The sequence below is a fragment of the Hydra vulgaris genome, chromosome 01 (assembly GCF_038396675.1).
Source record: "Hydra vulgaris chromosome 01, alternate assembly HydraT2T_AEP".
NCBI classification, from domain to species: Eukaryota; Metazoa; Cnidaria; class Hydrozoa; order Anthoathecata; family Hydridae; genus Hydra; species Hydra vulgaris.
In genome coordinates, this window is record NC_088920.1 from 32671365 (window position 1) to 32691519 (window position 20155).

Sequence of the window (20155 nt, forward strand, 5' to 3'; positions counted from 1 at the left end):
AAGAACATTACAGACCGCACAATTTAATGAATAATTATTTGCTTACAGAGTAATTGCAGACAATTTATTATGATGATTTGGAAGTAATAACTATCTAATGATGTTAACAAAACAGATTGTTAGTAGGAAAAAAACAATTTAAAGAAATATATATACATAAATATGAACAAGCAAAACAGTAATAAGACAAACAGTACCAGTAATATAGTGATTTTGCATGGTTACTGTAACTCAGAAAAATACCTTATTTTTTTGTTCTTTCATTTGGTTGAAAACAAAATCCTTTCCTAACTTTTCCTCATTTACAATTTCTTCTTCTAACATCTTTTTTTCCTTAAAATGTTGCATCAATAGTGCAGCTTGTTTTGCTTCTTGTTCTGCTTGTAAAACCTCTTGTGCCAAAGCATAATCAGCTAATGCATTGTTAACATTTTGACTATTTACTGGCTCACTATTCTGAAACAAAATTTAAGTATATTCAACACACATATTGATCTGTCAAAATGTTTTATAAAGGTTCAAATATACTGTCAAATGTATCATTGTCTGTTTGTATTGCAAAATTGACAGCGCCAATATTGCAAACATACATGAACCAGTCACAAAACATGAAAGATAAATATGTAAATATGCATTACTGCTTCAGGGCATTGCAAAAATAAACCAATAGTAAAGTACTAAACAAACCGATATTTCAAGAAGTATTTTTCTTGTAGCATTTTCTTTATCATTATCACATCGAATTTTTCTTCTTGCTTCTAACTTTGCTTTAAGAGCAGCCGCATTGTTTTCTTTCAATTCATCATACTTCTCATTTATTTTCTTTTGTTCTTCTAAAAAGCGATTTACCAATTCTTTTTTCTCCTCCTGAAAAAAAAAAAAAAAAAAAAAAAAAAATCAAAAAAATTTAAAACCTTAAGCACAAAAAATTTCAAAAACAAGCAATTGAAAAACTATGAGACCTCTGAAAGATGGTTTTCATTTAACAACCAGGTAAACACTTTCCTTTGTTTTCCTAACTCATCGTGTATTGCAAGCTCAGCTAAAACAGATGTTACTGCAGCAATCTCAAAATCTGATTTACCATTGTCTCCAAATTTATTTGTTACCAAACTCCTTTCTAACTTAAGTTTATCTTTAATTGAATTACGAAAAGCAATTCCTTTTTCATGATCCTGTGACAAATATAAATGACAATATAAAATCAACTAAAAAAAAAAACAGTTGTAACTTATTTCATTTCATATGATTTACTTTATTTATAACCATAAACTAAATTGTAAACTAAAGAAAAAAGCAAAAAAAAAAAAAAAAACATTAAAAAAATTAATATATACTAATTTTAATCGATTTAGTTCTTTTTCTGTTACTGGTGTTATTTTTAAATCCATATTTGTTAGTCTATTTTTCATTTCTTGATATTGTTTTTCATTAAGTTCTTCTTGCTCTAAGCTTTCTCGTTCTTCATAAGTTTTCTTAAGATCAATGAAGAGACTTTCTTGATTTTTCAGTATTTTTTTAATTTCATCTTTAACTTGTTGTTCATTTACAGTTTTTTGAGGTAGCTCAATACCAAGCTCATCTGCTTCTTTTTGAAATTTACTAAAATTTAAAAAAAAGTTTTTAATGGATTAAAACAGAGAACATTAACCATTGGTTGAAAACAAAGTAACATAGAGCAACAAAGTACTTGGATAACATAATTTGGCTTGTTAGTCTTTCATTTGCCAATTTATTGGCCACAGCCTTCAATTGGCGTTCTCTAAGTTCCGAAAACATGTTAGTTGCTTTATGAATCTTTTTGGCATATTCATCAACAATTTTATGCTGTTCTTTTTCATCAGTAATTCCTTGCAACTTGCTCTGAGATGTTCAAGTAAAGTTTTAAAATAGCAAAATACAACACAATACATAATAAAAATCTTTACATTAAGTATATACTATATATATTTGGTATACATAGTGCATGTCAAGCTTACATGCACATAAACTTTTGGCATTCTTTCTGAGTATTTAAAAGTTGATTACTACAATTGTAAACAAATGTAAACAAAAAATGTTAAATACCTTTAACTCCTGTTGGATCTCTTTAACAGCATCCTTTTCTTTACTATCAACATCAGTTAAAATTGAAAAAACTTCTTTTATTTCATTGGTTTGCAGCTGATCTTCCATTTTTGCTGACTCTAATGACTGCTTCTCAATCAATGCACTTACAACCTCTTTTTTCATTTCATCACTTTTTAAATCTAAATTTTTTTTAGGGTAATCAGTTCCATCAATATCAAACTTTTTAAATTCAATACAAGATAGAAATTCCTTAGATGAGTTGACTGAACTCAAAGGTACTGCGCTTGAAGCAAACAAATTGTTCTCATAAATAACTGCTTTCCCCTCAACTCCACCTCTCTCATCATCAGCTTCCATTAATCCACCAGCATAACCTTCTGGTGCATCAACAGTAACCAACACAGCAGATGGACCTAAAATTTGGTTATTTTTAATATAATAGATGCTAAAACTAAAAATATTAATTTATAATACATGTATGTATGTATGTATGTATGTATGTATGTATGTATGTATGTATGTATGTATGTATGTATGTATGTATGTATGCATGCATGTATGTATGCATGTATATATATATATATATATATATATATATATATATATATATATACACATTAGTAATAAAGTGACATAACATACAGTCTCATATATAATATAAATAAGAAAACACACTTTGTCCATCATACTCCTTAACATTAAATAAATCGGTAGTCAAGGGAACACTTTCTAAAGGCATATGCATTGCTGAAAGTTGGTTAGAAGATGCAGTACCCATTCCAAAGTGTTGAGCAAGAGGTCCATTGTCTCCAATGACTTCTATTAACTTTTGGAGCAATGTTAACACCTCATAACTTGATTTGTCAGAATAAACACTCGATTCCGAATCCAAAAAAGGTAAAACATCCGAAATTCTAGCATTAAATCCTTCATTGTTAAGAAATTTCTAAAAACATTATTTTAAAATCATGTTATGTTTTTTCCAAAAAAGAAATAAGCTTATTGAGGTATAAAAATCACTGAGTTGAACAATTACTACACTCAGAGCTTTCTCATGAGCTAAATTTGTTGAACAAATATTTTATTTTTATTTTTAATATCTGGTTTGATAACAAATATTGTCAAAAAATTACTATTTTTATGGTTAAAAATTTGACAGTAAAAGTGTGGCTATTGGCACACCTCTTCCTTTGAGAAATCATGACAGCAAAAAAATTGTTTACAGCAAAATTTTATGGCTATTAACACACTTCCTTTAAGAAATCCTGAGAAAATATATTTAACAGAAAGTTAGAATTTAATTTTGTTTTTAAAGCTAAAACTTATTAATTACTATAATATTTTAACTATATTATACTTACATATTTATATTTTTATTATATATTTAAATATTTTTATATATTATAAAGATTACATATTATTCAAATAGAAATATTTAATTAAAATTAAAATTTGAATACCATGATTAAATAAGTAGTAAACGAACCTTTGCTTCAAATGCACAAAGTTTGGATTTTTCTCTAATATACTTGAGTGAAGCATGTTGTTTGCTAAGTAACTCAATTTGTTTAGAAATTTCATCAAGAATGTTTTGCAATTGGAAATCAACTTTGTTGCTTGATGCATCCTAGATTATACAAAGTTTTTTCAAGAATAATAAATTTTATCAAATTTTTTTTAAAAAAAATTCATAAAATAATAAAATAATTACTTAAAAATAAATATAAAATAACTATAATTAAAAAATAGATATAATAACTATAACAATTCAAGATAAGACAGCACAGTAAACATATTAAATAAATATTTATTTAGAAAATTGAAGTCAACAACATAAAAACAAGTAAATACATATATAAAAATATATATATGTATATATATAAATATATATATATATATATATATATATATATATATATATATATATATATATATGTATGTATATATATATATATATATACATACACACAAAGTAATGTAAATAACCATTTTTTTAGATGACTGATCTTCATGACTTAACAACTGTTTAATATCTCCAATGAGTTTAGAATGGGTTAGGTGAGCACACTCTTCTCTTTGATGTTCAAAATTATCACATAAAGTTAGCATAGATACAACTTCTGGGGGCAGAGCAGATGCGTGTTCTACGGTAGAGTTAAAACGACGCTGCAATTCAAGATGGGTTTTCTTGTTTAGGTCTTAACGACACAAAATAAAAGTAAAAATATTATATAAAGTAGTTTATTAATTTAAAAAAAATAAACTTAAAAATTAAAAAACTAATAATTTTAAAAAAAAAGGAAAATAGAATTAAAATATACTATTAAAAAAATGTTAAAACAGTAAATTTAAAAAAACAAAAAAACAAAACAAAAACATACCATCACAAAACTTCTGCAAATTCTTTAGGGAATTCTCTGCTGTTATGGTTTGCTCTTTTTTCATTACACTATTTTGAATAATTCTTGCTAAAAGATATATATCTTTCTCAAGCTTTACTTGATCTTTCCAAAAGGTTGTTCTAGCATTTATCTCATTATTTAAAATTTGTTGTGAAATCAAAGGGGGTTGTCGCTTTGTTGTTTTTCCCATATTTGATAACAAGGGTTCAGTGATACCATTCTCAAAATTGTACTTAACACCTACACAGTGAACATTGTTACCTGTTACACTATCTACAACAAGGTCACCTAACATAATTGGTTTTAAACCTCCGCCTAAAAAATCTTCAACTGTTCCACCTAAAGGAAACCAATATCCTGTTTCCTTATTTTTCTCTACCCCTAAAATAGGGACATCAAGGTTAGAGCCTGAAGGATCCTTCATTTTTGTCCCAATTAATATAGGAAGATATTGTCCTGTTGACATAAATTCATACATTCCAAGACAGCCGCCTGTTTCTGCAATTACTGAAGTTTGTTTAATGCGTCTCGCTAAGTCAAACAATTCTCTTATGAAGATAGTTTTAACTCTTGCTCTTGCTAACTTTAAATTTTGTAAAATAATTTTCAATGTTTTCAATTCATCATAAAATGTCAATTTATTAAATACTGGTTTGTTCAGAGCATGAAGAGCATCAAGTACTTGTGTTTCATGATACAACTCATTGACATCTAAGAGTGCTCTTTCTCCTCCATTCAATGGCTCAGTATGCCAATCATTGAAGTCTAACAGACGAGCACTTGTTACTTTTGCATCTTTTTGAGAAAGGTTGTCAATAAAGTTATCATACAGCAATACTGGAATAGATGGGTCATCAGTTCTCATCCCCCCAATTGGAATAACATCACCTGTGATATTGCTAAAGGTGATTCCAATTATTGGAACGGGAGATAGCATAACAGGGTCAATAAACATAGAACCAATTTCAATTGGAACCAATAGATTTGTTAATGGATCAATATGTGTTCCACCAACTGGATAGGCTTTCCCTGTAAAAAATGATTGCAAATAAAATGCAGATAAAAAAAAAAAGGCAAAATAAAAACTCTATATGTAGACATAAATACATGCTCTTTATGTAGACATAAATAAATGCTCTTTATATAGACATAAATACATGCTCTTCATGTAGACATAAATATATGCTCTACATGTAAAGATAAATAAAAATCAAAGTATAAAAATAGATTTACAACAAACCAACTTCATCAACATTATTAAAATATATTTTCTTTAATTATAAATACTAAACTGCAACTTCGATTACATTTATTCTATGATGTATGTTATGTTCTGTAACTTTATGCTAATAAAACAAACATTTGCCGCAATTACCTGTTACGGGATGGATTGTAACTCCTAATATTGGTACAGTTTGTCCTGTTTCTCCATCAAACATAGGACCTAAGTATACCAAATCACTCTTTTTTGTCAAGGGTTGAAGTTTAATGACAAAAGGGTGTCCAGTTTCAGGGTTTATTGGGTAAGGAATATAAGGTATTAGTCGAGAACTTGAATTTGATGCTTCTCCATTTGCACTGTCAGAAGTAAACACTAACTGCATAGAGACTGAATCAAAATAAACATTACCTAAAACGATAATAATATAAAATAAAATACACTTTTATAACAGATACATATACATTAGGGTGTCCCCCCCCAAAAAAAAGACTATATCCTCAAGTGTTTGGGATTTGCTCTGTAAAAAAAGAAAATACCCATATGTTGTGGTTCATTTAATCGACAATTGCAAGATGTATATTTTGAAAATATGGATATAACAATTTTTTCCGTATTTTTGTTACTTTCGCTTTTGTAATAGTTGTCATAAAAAAAGCATTGATGTTGTAAATCATACAGAAAGATTTATTAGATAAGTTTAAGAATGTTTACAAATTTTTCTAATAGATTTGCTTGTTAAATAATTTTAACTAGTGCAGAAGTGTTCACAATATCGATTTTTATTTGTCTTTAACATGGAATGTTCAAAAATGAAAAAAAAAGAAAGGGGCAAAGAGAAAATACAACTGCTCTATTAGTCCAAGAAAAACTGTTTACCTTCTTAATTATCCTATAAACAAATTGCCAACTAACCAACTGCCTTCTGTGGGAAATGTGTTGAGATATTCCCTATTTTTAAACTCTGAAAAAAGCTACAGATTCAGTTTCACATTGCGTGTCCACAAAAAGATCTTGGATTTGAACATGTGTGTTTTAAAGGAGTTTGTTAATCATTTTGGGATCAATTGTGTTGTTACAGAAGTTATTTCTGTATGGATCAAAGCAGGTTTTGGAGATTATATTCAGAAAGAAGCTCAAGTAAGGTAATTAGTAAGCTTTAAAATAATGAATATTATTTCATTTAGTACTCCTTTTTTTGTTAGCTCAACTGTAATTGTTATCAATAAAATAATTTTTTGTATTATTTACTTAGGGACAAATTAAAGAAGTTCATTAAAAAATACGCTAAAATGCTAAAAATGAAATCAGTTGAGTTTAAAGATAAAACAAAACATAACATTCTAGTAGAAAAATTTAAATTCAAATTATCTTTTTAATATTTCAAAAATGAATTTTGAGCAAAAAATAAGAGCAATAATCTAATAGATCTAGAAATAGTTGAATATGATCTAGAATTCTTTAAAGACCAAATGAAGGAAATGAAAATGTTCATTGAAGAAAAAGATGATGCAGCTTACAGAGCTAGAACTGAAAAGAGGAGATTCAGAATTCTAACTATAGAAAAACAAAAACAAATAGAGATTCATATTGGAACAATTCAATTGCTGAGAACAATTCAATTGCTGAGCGTAAAACTTAACCTCCCTTTAATATGGTTGTCATAAAGGCATCACATATATGAGCAGCTTATGTCTCACTTCACGGAAGTACTCACAGGAAAAACAAAGGTCCCCATAGAGCATTATATTTAAAGTTAAAAAAAAAAGGGGAATGAAGTTTGTAGAGAAGTGAACTCTCTAAATAGTATTGTAAAAATGAGTTGGGATAACCTAGAAGTTGATTCAGTATTGTACACTCTTGCAAAAGATGCCCTTACTTTCTGTTCAAAAGCTCTGCTCAAAAATACTTTTGAAAGAGGTGATTATAGAAACCTTTGCCAGCTTGTTGTTTTTTATCTTGGTGGAAATGTAACTAATTTTAAATTCCATCGACCGGGCGCTTGTCATTAGACACGTTTTATGGCAGATGGACTTTACCTCCTTACATTGGAAATGACAAAAAATGTTGTTAAAATAATGACAAAAAAGGAGGAAAATGAGGTACAGAAGGGAAGTTTTTTTACCAAAATTCTTTATGCACCATGGTTTTTAAAACGCTCTCAGTCTACCAAAGCACCCAAGAATGACCTTGATGTTTTCAGGGCAAGTCTTAAAATTCAAGAGCAATACAATGAACAGTTAGGACAGTCTTTAACAAAGAGTACAAAACGACATTTCTGGTACTCATCTCCTCAGCTTGCTGTGCTAGCCATTGGAGATTGTGACATTGAAGACAATGAAAAAAGAAAAATGATTAGTAACCTATTTAAATTTCCTATGCCACCATTTCATATTGGGTATCCTCAAATTATTCCAGTTCTTGATTCCGAAACAACATTATCTCTTCTGGTTGGTCCAGAGTCTTGGTATCTTTTTAAAATTATTGGAATTTCAAAAAGTGAAGTTGAACAATGGGTTTACAGTGGAGTAAAGTCTAACTTTCAGTATTATCTGGGATAATACTAAAAGTTTTCGTAAGTTCTGTTTATTTGTAAAATATCTCTCTATTACTAACGATTGCGCAGATAAAAACATAAAGCTTATACAAGACTTTGTGAAGGCATCTACAAATGATGATCAAAGGCAAATTTTAATGCTTGTTGCAAAAGATCATAGAAAAAAATTACAAGCCCAAATTCCCAAAGATCAACTCACAAATGCATATACTTTATAACTGTTTTCCTATGCGTTTAATTTAATAAAAAAATGCTTTTTAACATTGTGATTCATTTTTTCTCGCTGTAATGGTTGTTTATTTCATTATTTAATTATGCAAAATAAATTTGTAAGTTAAATAAACTTATTGAAGGAAAATTATCTCAGTAATATGCGCATAAAACCGTAAAAAAATATAAATCTCTCTAAATTTATAATTACACATCTAGCAAAGTTGCTAACTTTGGATCAAAATTTTTTATATATTCTATCTTTATAGACCAAATTACATAGTTTGAAGGGTATAGTCTCTTGATTTTCAAATTTTCATCATTTTTTGGGACACCCATATATATATATATATATATATATATATATATATATATATATATATATATATATATATATATATATATATATATATATATATATGCATATACATAACTACATATATATATATATATATGAATATATATACATATATATGCATATACATAACTACATATATATATATATATATATATATATATATATATATATATATATATATATATATATATATATATTATGAATATATATACATATGCATAACTACATATATATATATATATATATATATATATATATATATATATATATATATATATATATATATATATATATATATATATATATATATATGCAGTGGTTTCAAAAATAATAGGCACAGTAAAATTTTGTTGCTTGAAGAATGTTTAAACTACCATAAAATAAAAACTAAAGAAAATATTGAACAAATTTTATTTTATTTGCAAAAAAATTTTTTTATACAAATTTTGCATATTGGATCGTATACTAAAACATAAAATTGTATGGGATCGTCCATAAAGTACGTCCGCTCGGAGGGGAAGAGGGGTCTGCCTTCGGAGTATATGAGATGGGAGGGCAGTAGGTCAATTATAAAAGAAAGGAGATACTAAATTAAAAAAAATATCATAAAATGTTCGATAAATAGATTAAAAGCGTAGGTACTTTTAGAGAAGTGGAGGGTACTCAAAAAAGCATATTGCAAAATGCGGAAGGGAGGAGGGGGTGTGGACGAAAAAAAAGCGTACGTACTTTATGGACAACCCCTATATAAAAACGTTATTAAACATAATAACAAAAAATATCAATAAAAAACTGTAATGTATAAAAAACTAAAGCAATAAAAATAACATCTAAGCTCGTATTTAAAATATCCCCCACAAGCTTTTTTGCAAGCAGCACATTTTTTTTACATCGATTTTACAAGATTGTTACAGATTTTGTTTGGAACTCTTCTCCAAACGGTATCTAATTCTTGCATTAGGCTATTTAGGGATCGTATTTGCACCATGACTAATTCTCTGTCCATCCAAGCCCAAATAGATTTGATTGGATTCAAATCATGCTTTTACTGCACGAGCTGTGTGGGCAGGTGCCAAATCTTGTTGAAATTGCCACCATTTATTTTGAACAATCAGCATGTCTATTGGTGGAACCAGGCAGTTCTCTAGTGTCTCTATATATGTATGTTGGTTGATTCAACCTGTATAAATGTTATACACTCCTACTCCATTAAAATTAAAGAAGCCCCAAATACTAATACTGCTGCCGCCACTTTGCAACCTCAGAACAACAAAGCAATTACTGTACTTTTCTGATTTTAATCTTTTAACAAGAACTTTGCTTTTTCTATTTATTACTTCAAAGTTACTTTCATCACTAAAAATTACTTCCACTTCTCCAAAGACCACCTAATTCTCTCCTTATACCATCTAAATCTTGTGAGCCAATCTCTGGCTTGTCAAAATAGGTTTTCTAACAGCCACATAGACACCAATATTTTTACTTAATAAAATGTTTTTAACTCTATTTGACAAAATACATTTTTCACGGTTTTCGTTAAAAGCGTCGGTGAGTTCACAATAACTTAACATTGGATTGGCTCTTATTTTTGTGTTCAGTAGTTTTTGCCACCTGTTGTTTTAAATGTCTTTAGAGTATAGCTGACACAATTCTCTGACTTTTTTAATTTTCTTGCTATTTCTTGTTACTAATCATTGAGCCTTCATACCTGTTATTTGTAACTTTGTTGCTTTGCTTACTGCTTTTTAACCCATTTCTATTTATATTTACTTTTAGGTTTTATCAAATTATTTAAAAAGGCTTTTAATGTGACTAAACTGGTCATCGTAAATAATTTTATCCAACATTTTATGGGAAATTGTCAAACTAACATATAAATTAAAGAAATAATTATGAATAACAGTTAGGTTGATAAGAAAATAGAACAGAAGTCAATTAAAAAATTATATATATATATATATATATATATATATATATATATATATATATATATATAAACACACACACACATACACACACACACGCATGCACGCACACACACATATACATATATTAAATATATATATATATATATACATAATATCAACCTTCAATTGGGTAAACCCTCCATGTAACAGGATGCAAAAAAAAACCTTTCGGAACATCTACACTTGTAATACCATCTGCTAATAGCATGCTCACATTTTTTTGATTGGGTATTAACAAACCAGTTTTTTGATCAAGTGTCACTAATTGATTGCTCTCAATAAATGAATCATCACTGTTAAAAATTTGATCTCTCTGTACAGCATTTCCTACCCAATCTAGAATAATTGCACCCATATTCTGAGATACTATACCAAATGCACCTCTTCTCGTAGCTTCAATAGATATATCAGTACTAAGATTGGCAGTTACAATATCAATGTGACTTTTTAGTCTAAAATAAATTTCAAAAAAATATATAAAAAAAGTCAAAATAAAATCTATTGCAAACTGAAAGTATGAGATGATTGTCTTTAACTATAAAAACAACAAATGAACAATAATAAATGCACATAAAAAACAAATATGATATAGACAATGTACTTTTCTGGCCAATAAAATGCAGACTCAATATAAAGAATTTGCAATATACATGGCCAATAAAATGCAAACCAGAATTTACATTATAACTCATTAATAAACTTTGAAATTTAAACAACTAATAAAATAGATCGAATGAATTATTAACAACTGATTAAAAATGAAAAGATAGAAAAACATACTGTTTGAAAAGATCTTGATCATCAGAATCTTCTTTTCGATTATGCCACTCATTTATCAAACGTTGAATTTCATTGATAGCACACATAAATAAAACCTGATGTCTTTCACGAGCAGCTTCTTCTTGCTTCAAAATGTCATCTTGTTTTTTTAAAACATTATGATACATAGAACCAAGATCTTTACGTCGTTTTAATTCATCTTCCAGCTAAAGATTCAATTTAAATTTAATTTTAGATTATATTCCAAAGATCCAAACTCTTAATGAGTAGAACTTATTCTTAAAGAATAGCTCTCAAACACCTGATAGGTCCTTTTTAAAGACCTTTTCAGATTTTTGAAAAATGTTTTTGTTTATGATCTCAAAATAGATTTTTCAAACATCTAGATTACAACTCAAATCTCAAAATAAAGATTCTGTCAACAAACATATATTCAAACTAATCATCCAATTAAATTGTCATAAATCATGCTTTCATCCAATTAAATTGTCACAAATCATACTAACAATTGTACATAAAAAAACATGACTACTGTAATCATCCACAAAAATCATGCTAGTATATATAAAAAAAATCAAGCAGCTATGCTAAGATCAATCATTTGGAAATATATAGTAAGTAAATAATAATAATAATAATAATAACAATAATAATAATATTGATAATAATAACAATTTGTAGCCTCTCCAACTGTAATGAACCCTCTCAACTTTGGGTAGGCTAATAAAGTTGAAATCCTATAGATCATATAAAGATTGAATAATAAAAATTTTATACAATACTTTAAGCATGATAATTGTTACTGTCCAAGTTGTAATTTCTTCTTGTACTGATGCAAACAAACATAATTGCCTGCTACTTGTACTTGCAAATGCTATTATGTGTATACTACTGCAAATGTTATCATATTTACACTAATGCAAATGTTATTATGTGCATACTAATGCAAATGTAATCATATGCATACTAATACAAATGTTGTAAGCCAATTATGTTCAAGTTAAGAGTACAAAATTTTTAACAAAAAAAAAAAAAAACAACAACAAAAAAACAACACAAAGCAGCAACAAATTCTTTATTAGGAAAAAAAAGTCTGCTGCAACATGCTGATGTGTGGACCAAAACTTAAGAAGTTGATTATTGTCCAAACAGTTTTAGGTATTACAAAAGAAGAAGTTTAACATTGGTCCAGATGCTTTTTGGATTGAATAAATGAAATTATTTAAGAGTTTTATTCCAAAACAATTTAACATGATAATTCCTTAACACTTTTATTTCTAAATTATTAATCTGATATCTAAATGTGTTTAAAAGTTGTGCAAATGTGTTTAGGAACTGTGTAAATTATCAAATATGATTTAATTTAGCATTAGAGCAGAGTTACAAAAAGCAAAAAAAGCATTAAAAAAAAAATGAGCTAAACAATAAGAAACAATTTAATAAAATAATTTAATAATTTAATAAGATGTACAATATTCTCTTCACATCGTTAATTTTTGTTTTTGTAATGCATTGCATTAAAACAAAATAAATAAAATACTGAGAATGAAACTATTATATTTGTGTGAGTGGTACTTGGTAGTGGCTATATCAAAGCTCTGTGTGCACTGTTATGGAAAACAGAAAAAGATAAAACAGGATGTACAACTTCAATATAATTTATTAGAATGTACTACATTGTATGACCACTGCAAAAGAAAACAAAACAATTATTCTCAGCAAGCATTCCTACATTTTATTAAGCCCTGACTATGTAAATATAATTATGTGATTACCATGATTCTAAAATAAAAAACTGGAGCTAAAAATAATAGTTGTTTGTAATCTTCTCTAAATAATAACGAAAATAAAATATTTTAGGTTACTTACCTGTTGCCTTAGTAACTCGTAAGACTCTAAATCTGATGATGTTGCTAAGATATCACTAACATTGACATTCATTTTATCAGCCCACATTTGCTTCAGAGAATTAGTTTGGTTACAAAACATACCATATAACTGTTTGACCTAGAATATAAATATTTATAGAAGAAAGTGTGTGCATATGTGTGTGTGTGTGTGTGTGTGTGTGTGTGTGTGTGTGTGTGTGTGTGTGTGTGCATGTGTGTGTGTGTGTGTGTGTGTGTGTGTGTGTGTGTGTGTGTGTGTGTGTGTGTGTGTATGTGTGTGTTTAAACCTGATTTTTCTGTTTTGCAAGCTCAGCAGTTACTTCACAAGTCTGATTTGCCAATGTTGCGTAATATTTTTTTGTGTTAAACATATCCATATCAATCTGATGATCGTAATCCCAGTAAACATCATTTTTAGAGGTTGATTCTATTGATTCAACTTTTGCTTTAAAAATATTTGAAAAATTATTTCAGATAAAAAAATTAATAATTTTTAACAAAATTAATTTATAGTAATACTACATTAATTAAAATAATCTGAACCTGTTACATCTGAAATGTTGAACTGAAAACTATCCATTGCATTATTATACTTTTTCTGAGCATTTATAGCAGCCCCTTTAGATGAATAATTATTGAAGTTATAAACTAATGCTTTTTGTCTATTTTTAGAGTCAAGATAAAGTATCTTTTTCCAACCGTATGTTTTAAAAAGAAACTAAATATTAAAAGAAAAAAATTTAATGTTACATGAAAACATTTATATATAAAAATTTTATATTTATATACATATTATTTAAACATATTAAAATCACTTGTTTAGGTACACCTTGCAACAGTGTTTTTGGCATAGTATATTATAGGTTATACAAGCTCGTATTATCTAAATAATAAAGCTAGTACTATTAAAAACTTTGGTTTTTTAAATTATTTTATTCATTGAAATGTTGATAAACATCATTTTAATATTTTTTTTATATTTGCCCATTAACTATTTCCAAAATCCATTCATTTGAGATTTCAATCACTATCCATTCATCTATAAATTTTTTTTAATTAAAATATTACTCTAATTATTTACAACCAACCACATATAATTACAAACTATTTACAACCAACCACATATAATTACAAACTATTTACAACCAACCACATATAACTACAAACTATTTACAACCAACCACATGTAATTACAAACTATTTACAACCAACCACATATAATTACAAACTATTTACAATCAACCACATATAATTACAAACTATTTACAATCAATCGGATTAAATTTATATATTATTCAAATTAATTACAATCAACCACATAATTACAGAGTATTCAATAATTACAACAAATTTTAAAATTTAGTTATATGCAAAGACAAATTAACTAAAACAAATACAAAAAAGAAAAAGAAATAAACTACTCACCAGTGCTAATACAAATATGACCACTAAAAGCAAGCCACCACTTAACAACAAGCCTATAACAAGCCAATTTGGTTTTATTAAGATCATGCTATTGAATGCAATTCCATTTTGGATAATACTTCGAGGGGTGGATGGAAAAAATGGGCCATCCTCAACACACTGTGATCCAACACCCATCACTCTGATATACTAAAAATTTGTAAACAAGATATTGTGAATTTGCAATAGAAATACTTAAAAAAAATTGAGCACAAGTTTTAACCTATACAGAAAATGTCTGAAGACATTTTCTGTATTTTTGAAGAAAAGATTTCTGAAGTAAAATAAGCCCTAAAGTAACCATTCACATATATTTAATCTACTTCTTTCATACAATTAACCATTTGCAATAACTAATTTGCAAAATTAATAACTGCTTTGGTAGTATTTGGCAGTGTAATAGGCTGAAAAGATATTGGTATTCTGCAGAACAACAGATATTATGCAAAACAACAAATTAAAAAAAAAACAACTATAAAATATCTGATAAAATCTGTTATTCAGCCATTTTTTCATGACATTCATTTTCATAAGATTTGTATGACAACCTTAGAGAATAAAGTCTTAAGGTAAAACTTTTTTTTTATACTTAAATGTGACATAAATGTCTCAAGAACATAAAGAACATCTATTTAATATGTAACATATAATATAGGGTAGAAAATTTATAAGACTTAATACCATAGAAGAACTATTATTACTTAAAATATATCAAAAATATTTTTTTTTAAGTTGATTTATATAGTTGGATATTGCTTATTATGAAAGTGACTTTAACTACTTATAATACTTTAATATAATACTTTTCAAATAGCACTGTAGAACACAATTTCTGCAACTTATGAGATGTATGTGACTTTATATATATTAATATTGCTGATTTTAAACATTTAGTTATAACATTTCTACCAAGTCAGGGTTTTGAGTTATATTTAATTACAACTTTTGTAATCAATTATATTTTCATGAATGGCGTCTGTTTATAGATGTCTCGAAAACAAGCCTTAAGGCAATTTTTCTTCACAATAGCAACTTAAAGCTATAAGTGCCAATATTCTATGCTGCAGATATGAAAGAATCACATAAGAGCATAGAAATTTTTTTTGAGTTAATCAACTATAGGAGATTCTTATGGAATATTGCTGACTTTAAAGTTATTGGACTAGTGATGGGTAAAGTGGTTACACAAAAGTACTGCTCTTCCTGTGCTTGTGGGACAACCGTGCTTGTAAGCAGCATTATTCACAGAAGCAGTGTAGTAGATACTAATACAGCACGATGTAAAGCACAGTCTACTAACACAGCCAGACAAAATCTACCTTTCACCTCTTCAAAGGATGAGTGATGCCAAAATTATAGAAGGAGCTTTTATAGGATCTCAAATTAGACATGTTATAACGAATGAATCCATGTTTACATTACAGCTGACTGATTTGTAACAGACAGCTTGGAACTCATTTAAGGTCGTCATTGATGGGTTTCTTAGAAACAGAAAATTGGACAACTACAGAGAACTTGTCAAAAAACTTATGAGAAACAAACTATAAAGCCATTGGAGCAAATGTATCTTTTAAGATGCATTTCCTGCATTCTCATATTGATTTCTTTCCTGAAAATTTAGGTGATGTAAGTGACAAGCACGGAGAATGTTTTCAGCAGAATATTTCAGTGAAAGAACAGTGATATTAAGGGAAATATAGTCCAGCTATGATGGGTGATTTCTTTTGGTTTATGCAGAGGGACATCAGTTCTGCTCTCCCTCTGCAGAAACACAAAAAAAAAATTCCTTTCTGCACACACACACAAAAAAAACAACCACTTTCCCACTTTTGCAAGAAAAAATCAAGACAGTGACTAGCTAATTGACTGAAAGAAACATTAACTTTCTGACCTTTTTATTCAAATATTATATAGTAGGACTAAACTTTCAGACTGGAATAACTTCACTGGATATGCTCGAGACATTCCAAAGGTATCCCTCTAATCAGAAACACAGATGAGTTCTTTTTACAAGAATTTCTGGAAATCCAAAAATACACTTAAAATTCTTTGAAAATTTCAGAGTATTTTTTACTATTGATTTATGAAAATTTTTTTACAAATCAATAGCAAAAAACACTTAGAAATTTTTGGAAACTTTAAAGGAAATTTTAATGAATTTCCGGAATTTTAGAAATTCCCAGAAAAAACTCTTCTATGCAGAAAATTATATATAATAAAAGATACATTCTGTTGTTCAAGTTCCAGAACTATTTTTTTATTTTGTTGCACAGTGCTATTAATTATAAAATGACATGATGAAATATAAAAAAATTTATAATATAACAATTAGCAAATAGACATATAGAATATAAATTAAAATGCTATAACTATCAATACCATAAGTTTTTTGTAAGTTAATAAAAACACCACAAACAAATTGAATAATATCAAAAGTTTTTCTAATTTTTTTTCAGTTTTTAAACACTCCCAAGGCTGTAAGCAATTGCTAATTAAGTTGGGAGTTAACAGAAAACAAAGAGTTAAAGAGAAATTAACAGAAGACTACAAAAATGTCAGGAAAAAGTTTAAACTGGGAAAGACAATAGACAGAAGAAAAAACAAAAAATAAAACTGTAAGATGAGTCAGGAAAACATGAAGACAGGAAAGAATTCCAAAGAACAGAAGTTCGAGGGAAAAAACTAGAAAAAAAATTTCTTAGAGCATGAAGAAACAGTTACAGTAAAAGGATCTGAATCAGTTAATGATGAGTCACACAAGATTAAGTTTTGGTTAGATGGAAAAAGCAATGATAGCTGGTTCAAGCAGCAACCATGATAGTATTTGTAAAAAAGAGAAAGAGATGCAATCTTTCCATGTGACACAGACTCAAGCTTTGTGCCTAGAGCAAGTTTAACAACATTTTCGGATTTCCTTTAAAAAAGAGGTCACTTATGACAACACTACTTGATGAATAAGAGCTTTATAGTGGTAGACAATAGATCCAGGAGTAAGACAATGGTGAGTAAAATAAAGAGAAGCTAACCAGATGCTAACTTTGCATTGGATTTTGAATATTTTATGAGAGATCAGTATTAATCTAGTATCAATATTAATCTGAAAAGACATAGAGGACTCAATAAGTATCTAAGTCAAGTAAGTTCTTATCAAGTCAAGTTATACTCAAGTCAACTAAGTCAGTAAATTATAATTAATAATGCATGACATGTTGAATGTTTTAATCAATAATCAAATTGAAACTAACTTAAACTAATAAAATAGAAAAAAGATTTTTTAGAATATTTATATATTTAGAAATAATATATATATATATATATATATATATATATATATATATATATATATATATATATATATATATATATATATATATATATATATATATATATATATATAACTACTCTACATGGTATTTTGAAACTATCTGTTTTAGACAATAAATTAAAATCAGTTTTTGAAAACACTTCTATTGTACTATCACAACGCCAACCAAAAAATATTTTAAAACACATTAGTACATCAAGTTTTAATAAGAAACCAGTTTTTATTAACGATGAATGCAAGGTTTTAAAATGCATATCAAAACGTTGTAAGTTATGTTCAATGTATCTTCAGTTTGTTAACCATTTTACCACATCATCTGGTAAAGTATGGTACATTAAAACTTCAATATCATGTAATTCAAAAAATATTATTTATTTTCTATCATGTAATGGATGCGATGGAAAAACAACATACATTGGTAAAACTAATAACCTAAGGTTAAGAACTAATCTACACATCTACACATGCAGAACAAATATTGGTTCAGATAAATTTGATCAGCATGTTTTCAATTGCCATAAAAATGAACCTTTTTTTAAATTATTTCTGATGTTAAAACTCTCAAATGAGAATTTACTTCTTATTTATGAAGCTCACCTACATAAACAGGGACATGATACAATGAACATATAAACAGGAAGTAATTATTTTCACATTACTTTTAAAATTTTCCTTACCAACTAGTATCAAGTTATGCTATAATTTTGTTAATTATAGTTCTTTATATAAACCTTAATTACTTCCTTTTTTAAAAATTTTTTTATAGGAAGTTCAATATAAAGAGTTTTTTTAGTTTTGTATATCTCATACACAGCTGAAGATTTTATATGAAAGGCCTTCTGTGTTAAAGAAAATTTTTTTTAAAATTTTTGTCAAAATTTAAATAATAAATATGATGATGAGTAAAACATCTTAGTTTGAATAGTTTTTCTTTTGTTACCTGGATAGTTTTTCTTTTGTTACCATATACACATATATATATATATATATATGTATATATATATATATATATATATATATATATATATATATATATATATATATATATATATATATATATATATATATATATATATATATATATATATATAAATATATATATATATATATTTAGAAACTTTAGAATAGATTAGTTTTTCAAGAAGCTTTTTGTTTAATTAAAAAAAAAAAGATCTATGTATAGCGGATATAAATTAAAAGACATTTTTAAATATTGGAATAACACAAGATCATTTCAAAACATTGGGAAACAATTTCAAAAAGCTAAAAACATTTGGGTTCAAATCTATAAGAATGTTTAATATACAAAAAATAATTGTAAATGGAAAAAAAAAAAAAAAAAAAAATTTAAAAAGCAATATTTTTGTATCTCAATTCCTGTTTAAATTAAGTAAACCAAAAAACTAAATTTTTTTTTAGACAATGACTTAGTGATTTTAAAAACAAAATATTTGTACAGAGGCGTAATGGCCGCTTGCATAGCTAAAAAAAAAATCAGAGAAAATAAATTGAAATTACCTTATTTTTAAGAACCAAGAAAAATTACCTTATTTTTAAGAACCAAGTTGATGGGATTAAATAATATAATTAATAGGAATTGAAAACTTCAACATTTTAAGTTTTTTTTTAATGTTTATTCACCTCCCTAAGTCCGAGAAAGCTACTAAAGTTGAGGAGGCTACTTTAATCATGGTTAACTCTATAACTCCAAAACACAACCTTTGACAAACAAGGAAGCTGCACTGAGAAACAAGTTGAGCGCAGTACTACCAGGGACAGGGTGGGGATCAAACTCGAAACTTTTGCTTATGAAGCGAGTGCTCTACCACTACACCACTACCACATTTAAAATAATTTATTTTATTACATTTATTATTTAATAGATTTTTTTTATCAAATAATACCTAATCTTGA

General features: G+C 27.3%; 1 protein-coding gene across 3 annotated transcripts in view; it reads right to left on the minus strand.

Annotated features, from left to right (window-relative positions):
• Positions 1-20155, minus strand: part of LOC100200840 (uncharacterized) — a 117594-nt gene that overhangs the window by 8803 nt on the left and 88636 nt on the right. For all 3 annotated transcript variants that reach the window (XM_065787928.1, XM_065787929.1, XM_065787927.1), the window contains exons 44-60: positions 14878-15066; positions 13996-14170; positions 13740-13897; positions 13433-13570; positions 11564-11769; positions 10904-11235; positions 5848-6102; positions 4452-5501; positions 4057-4268; positions 3557-3697; positions 2746-3016; positions 2068-2483; positions 1691-1863; positions 1338-1602; positions 963-1175; positions 688-867; positions 244-456 (exon numbers count right to left, since the gene is read on the minus strand). In XM_065787928.1, coding sequence (XP_065644000.1) covers positions 244-456; positions 688-867; positions 963-1175; positions 1338-1602; positions 1691-1863; positions 2068-2483; positions 2746-3016; positions 3557-3697; positions 4057-4268; positions 4452-5501; positions 5848-6102; positions 10904-11235; positions 11564-11769; positions 13433-13570; positions 13740-13897; positions 13996-14170; positions 14878-15066 — 4587 coding nt within the window. The remainder of the gene's footprint in view (positions 1-243; positions 457-687; positions 868-962; positions 1176-1337; positions 1603-1690; positions 1864-2067; positions 2484-2745; positions 3017-3556; positions 3698-4056; positions 4269-4451; positions 5502-5847; positions 6103-10903; positions 11236-11563; positions 11770-13432; positions 13571-13739; positions 13898-13995; positions 14171-14877; positions 15067-20155) is intronic.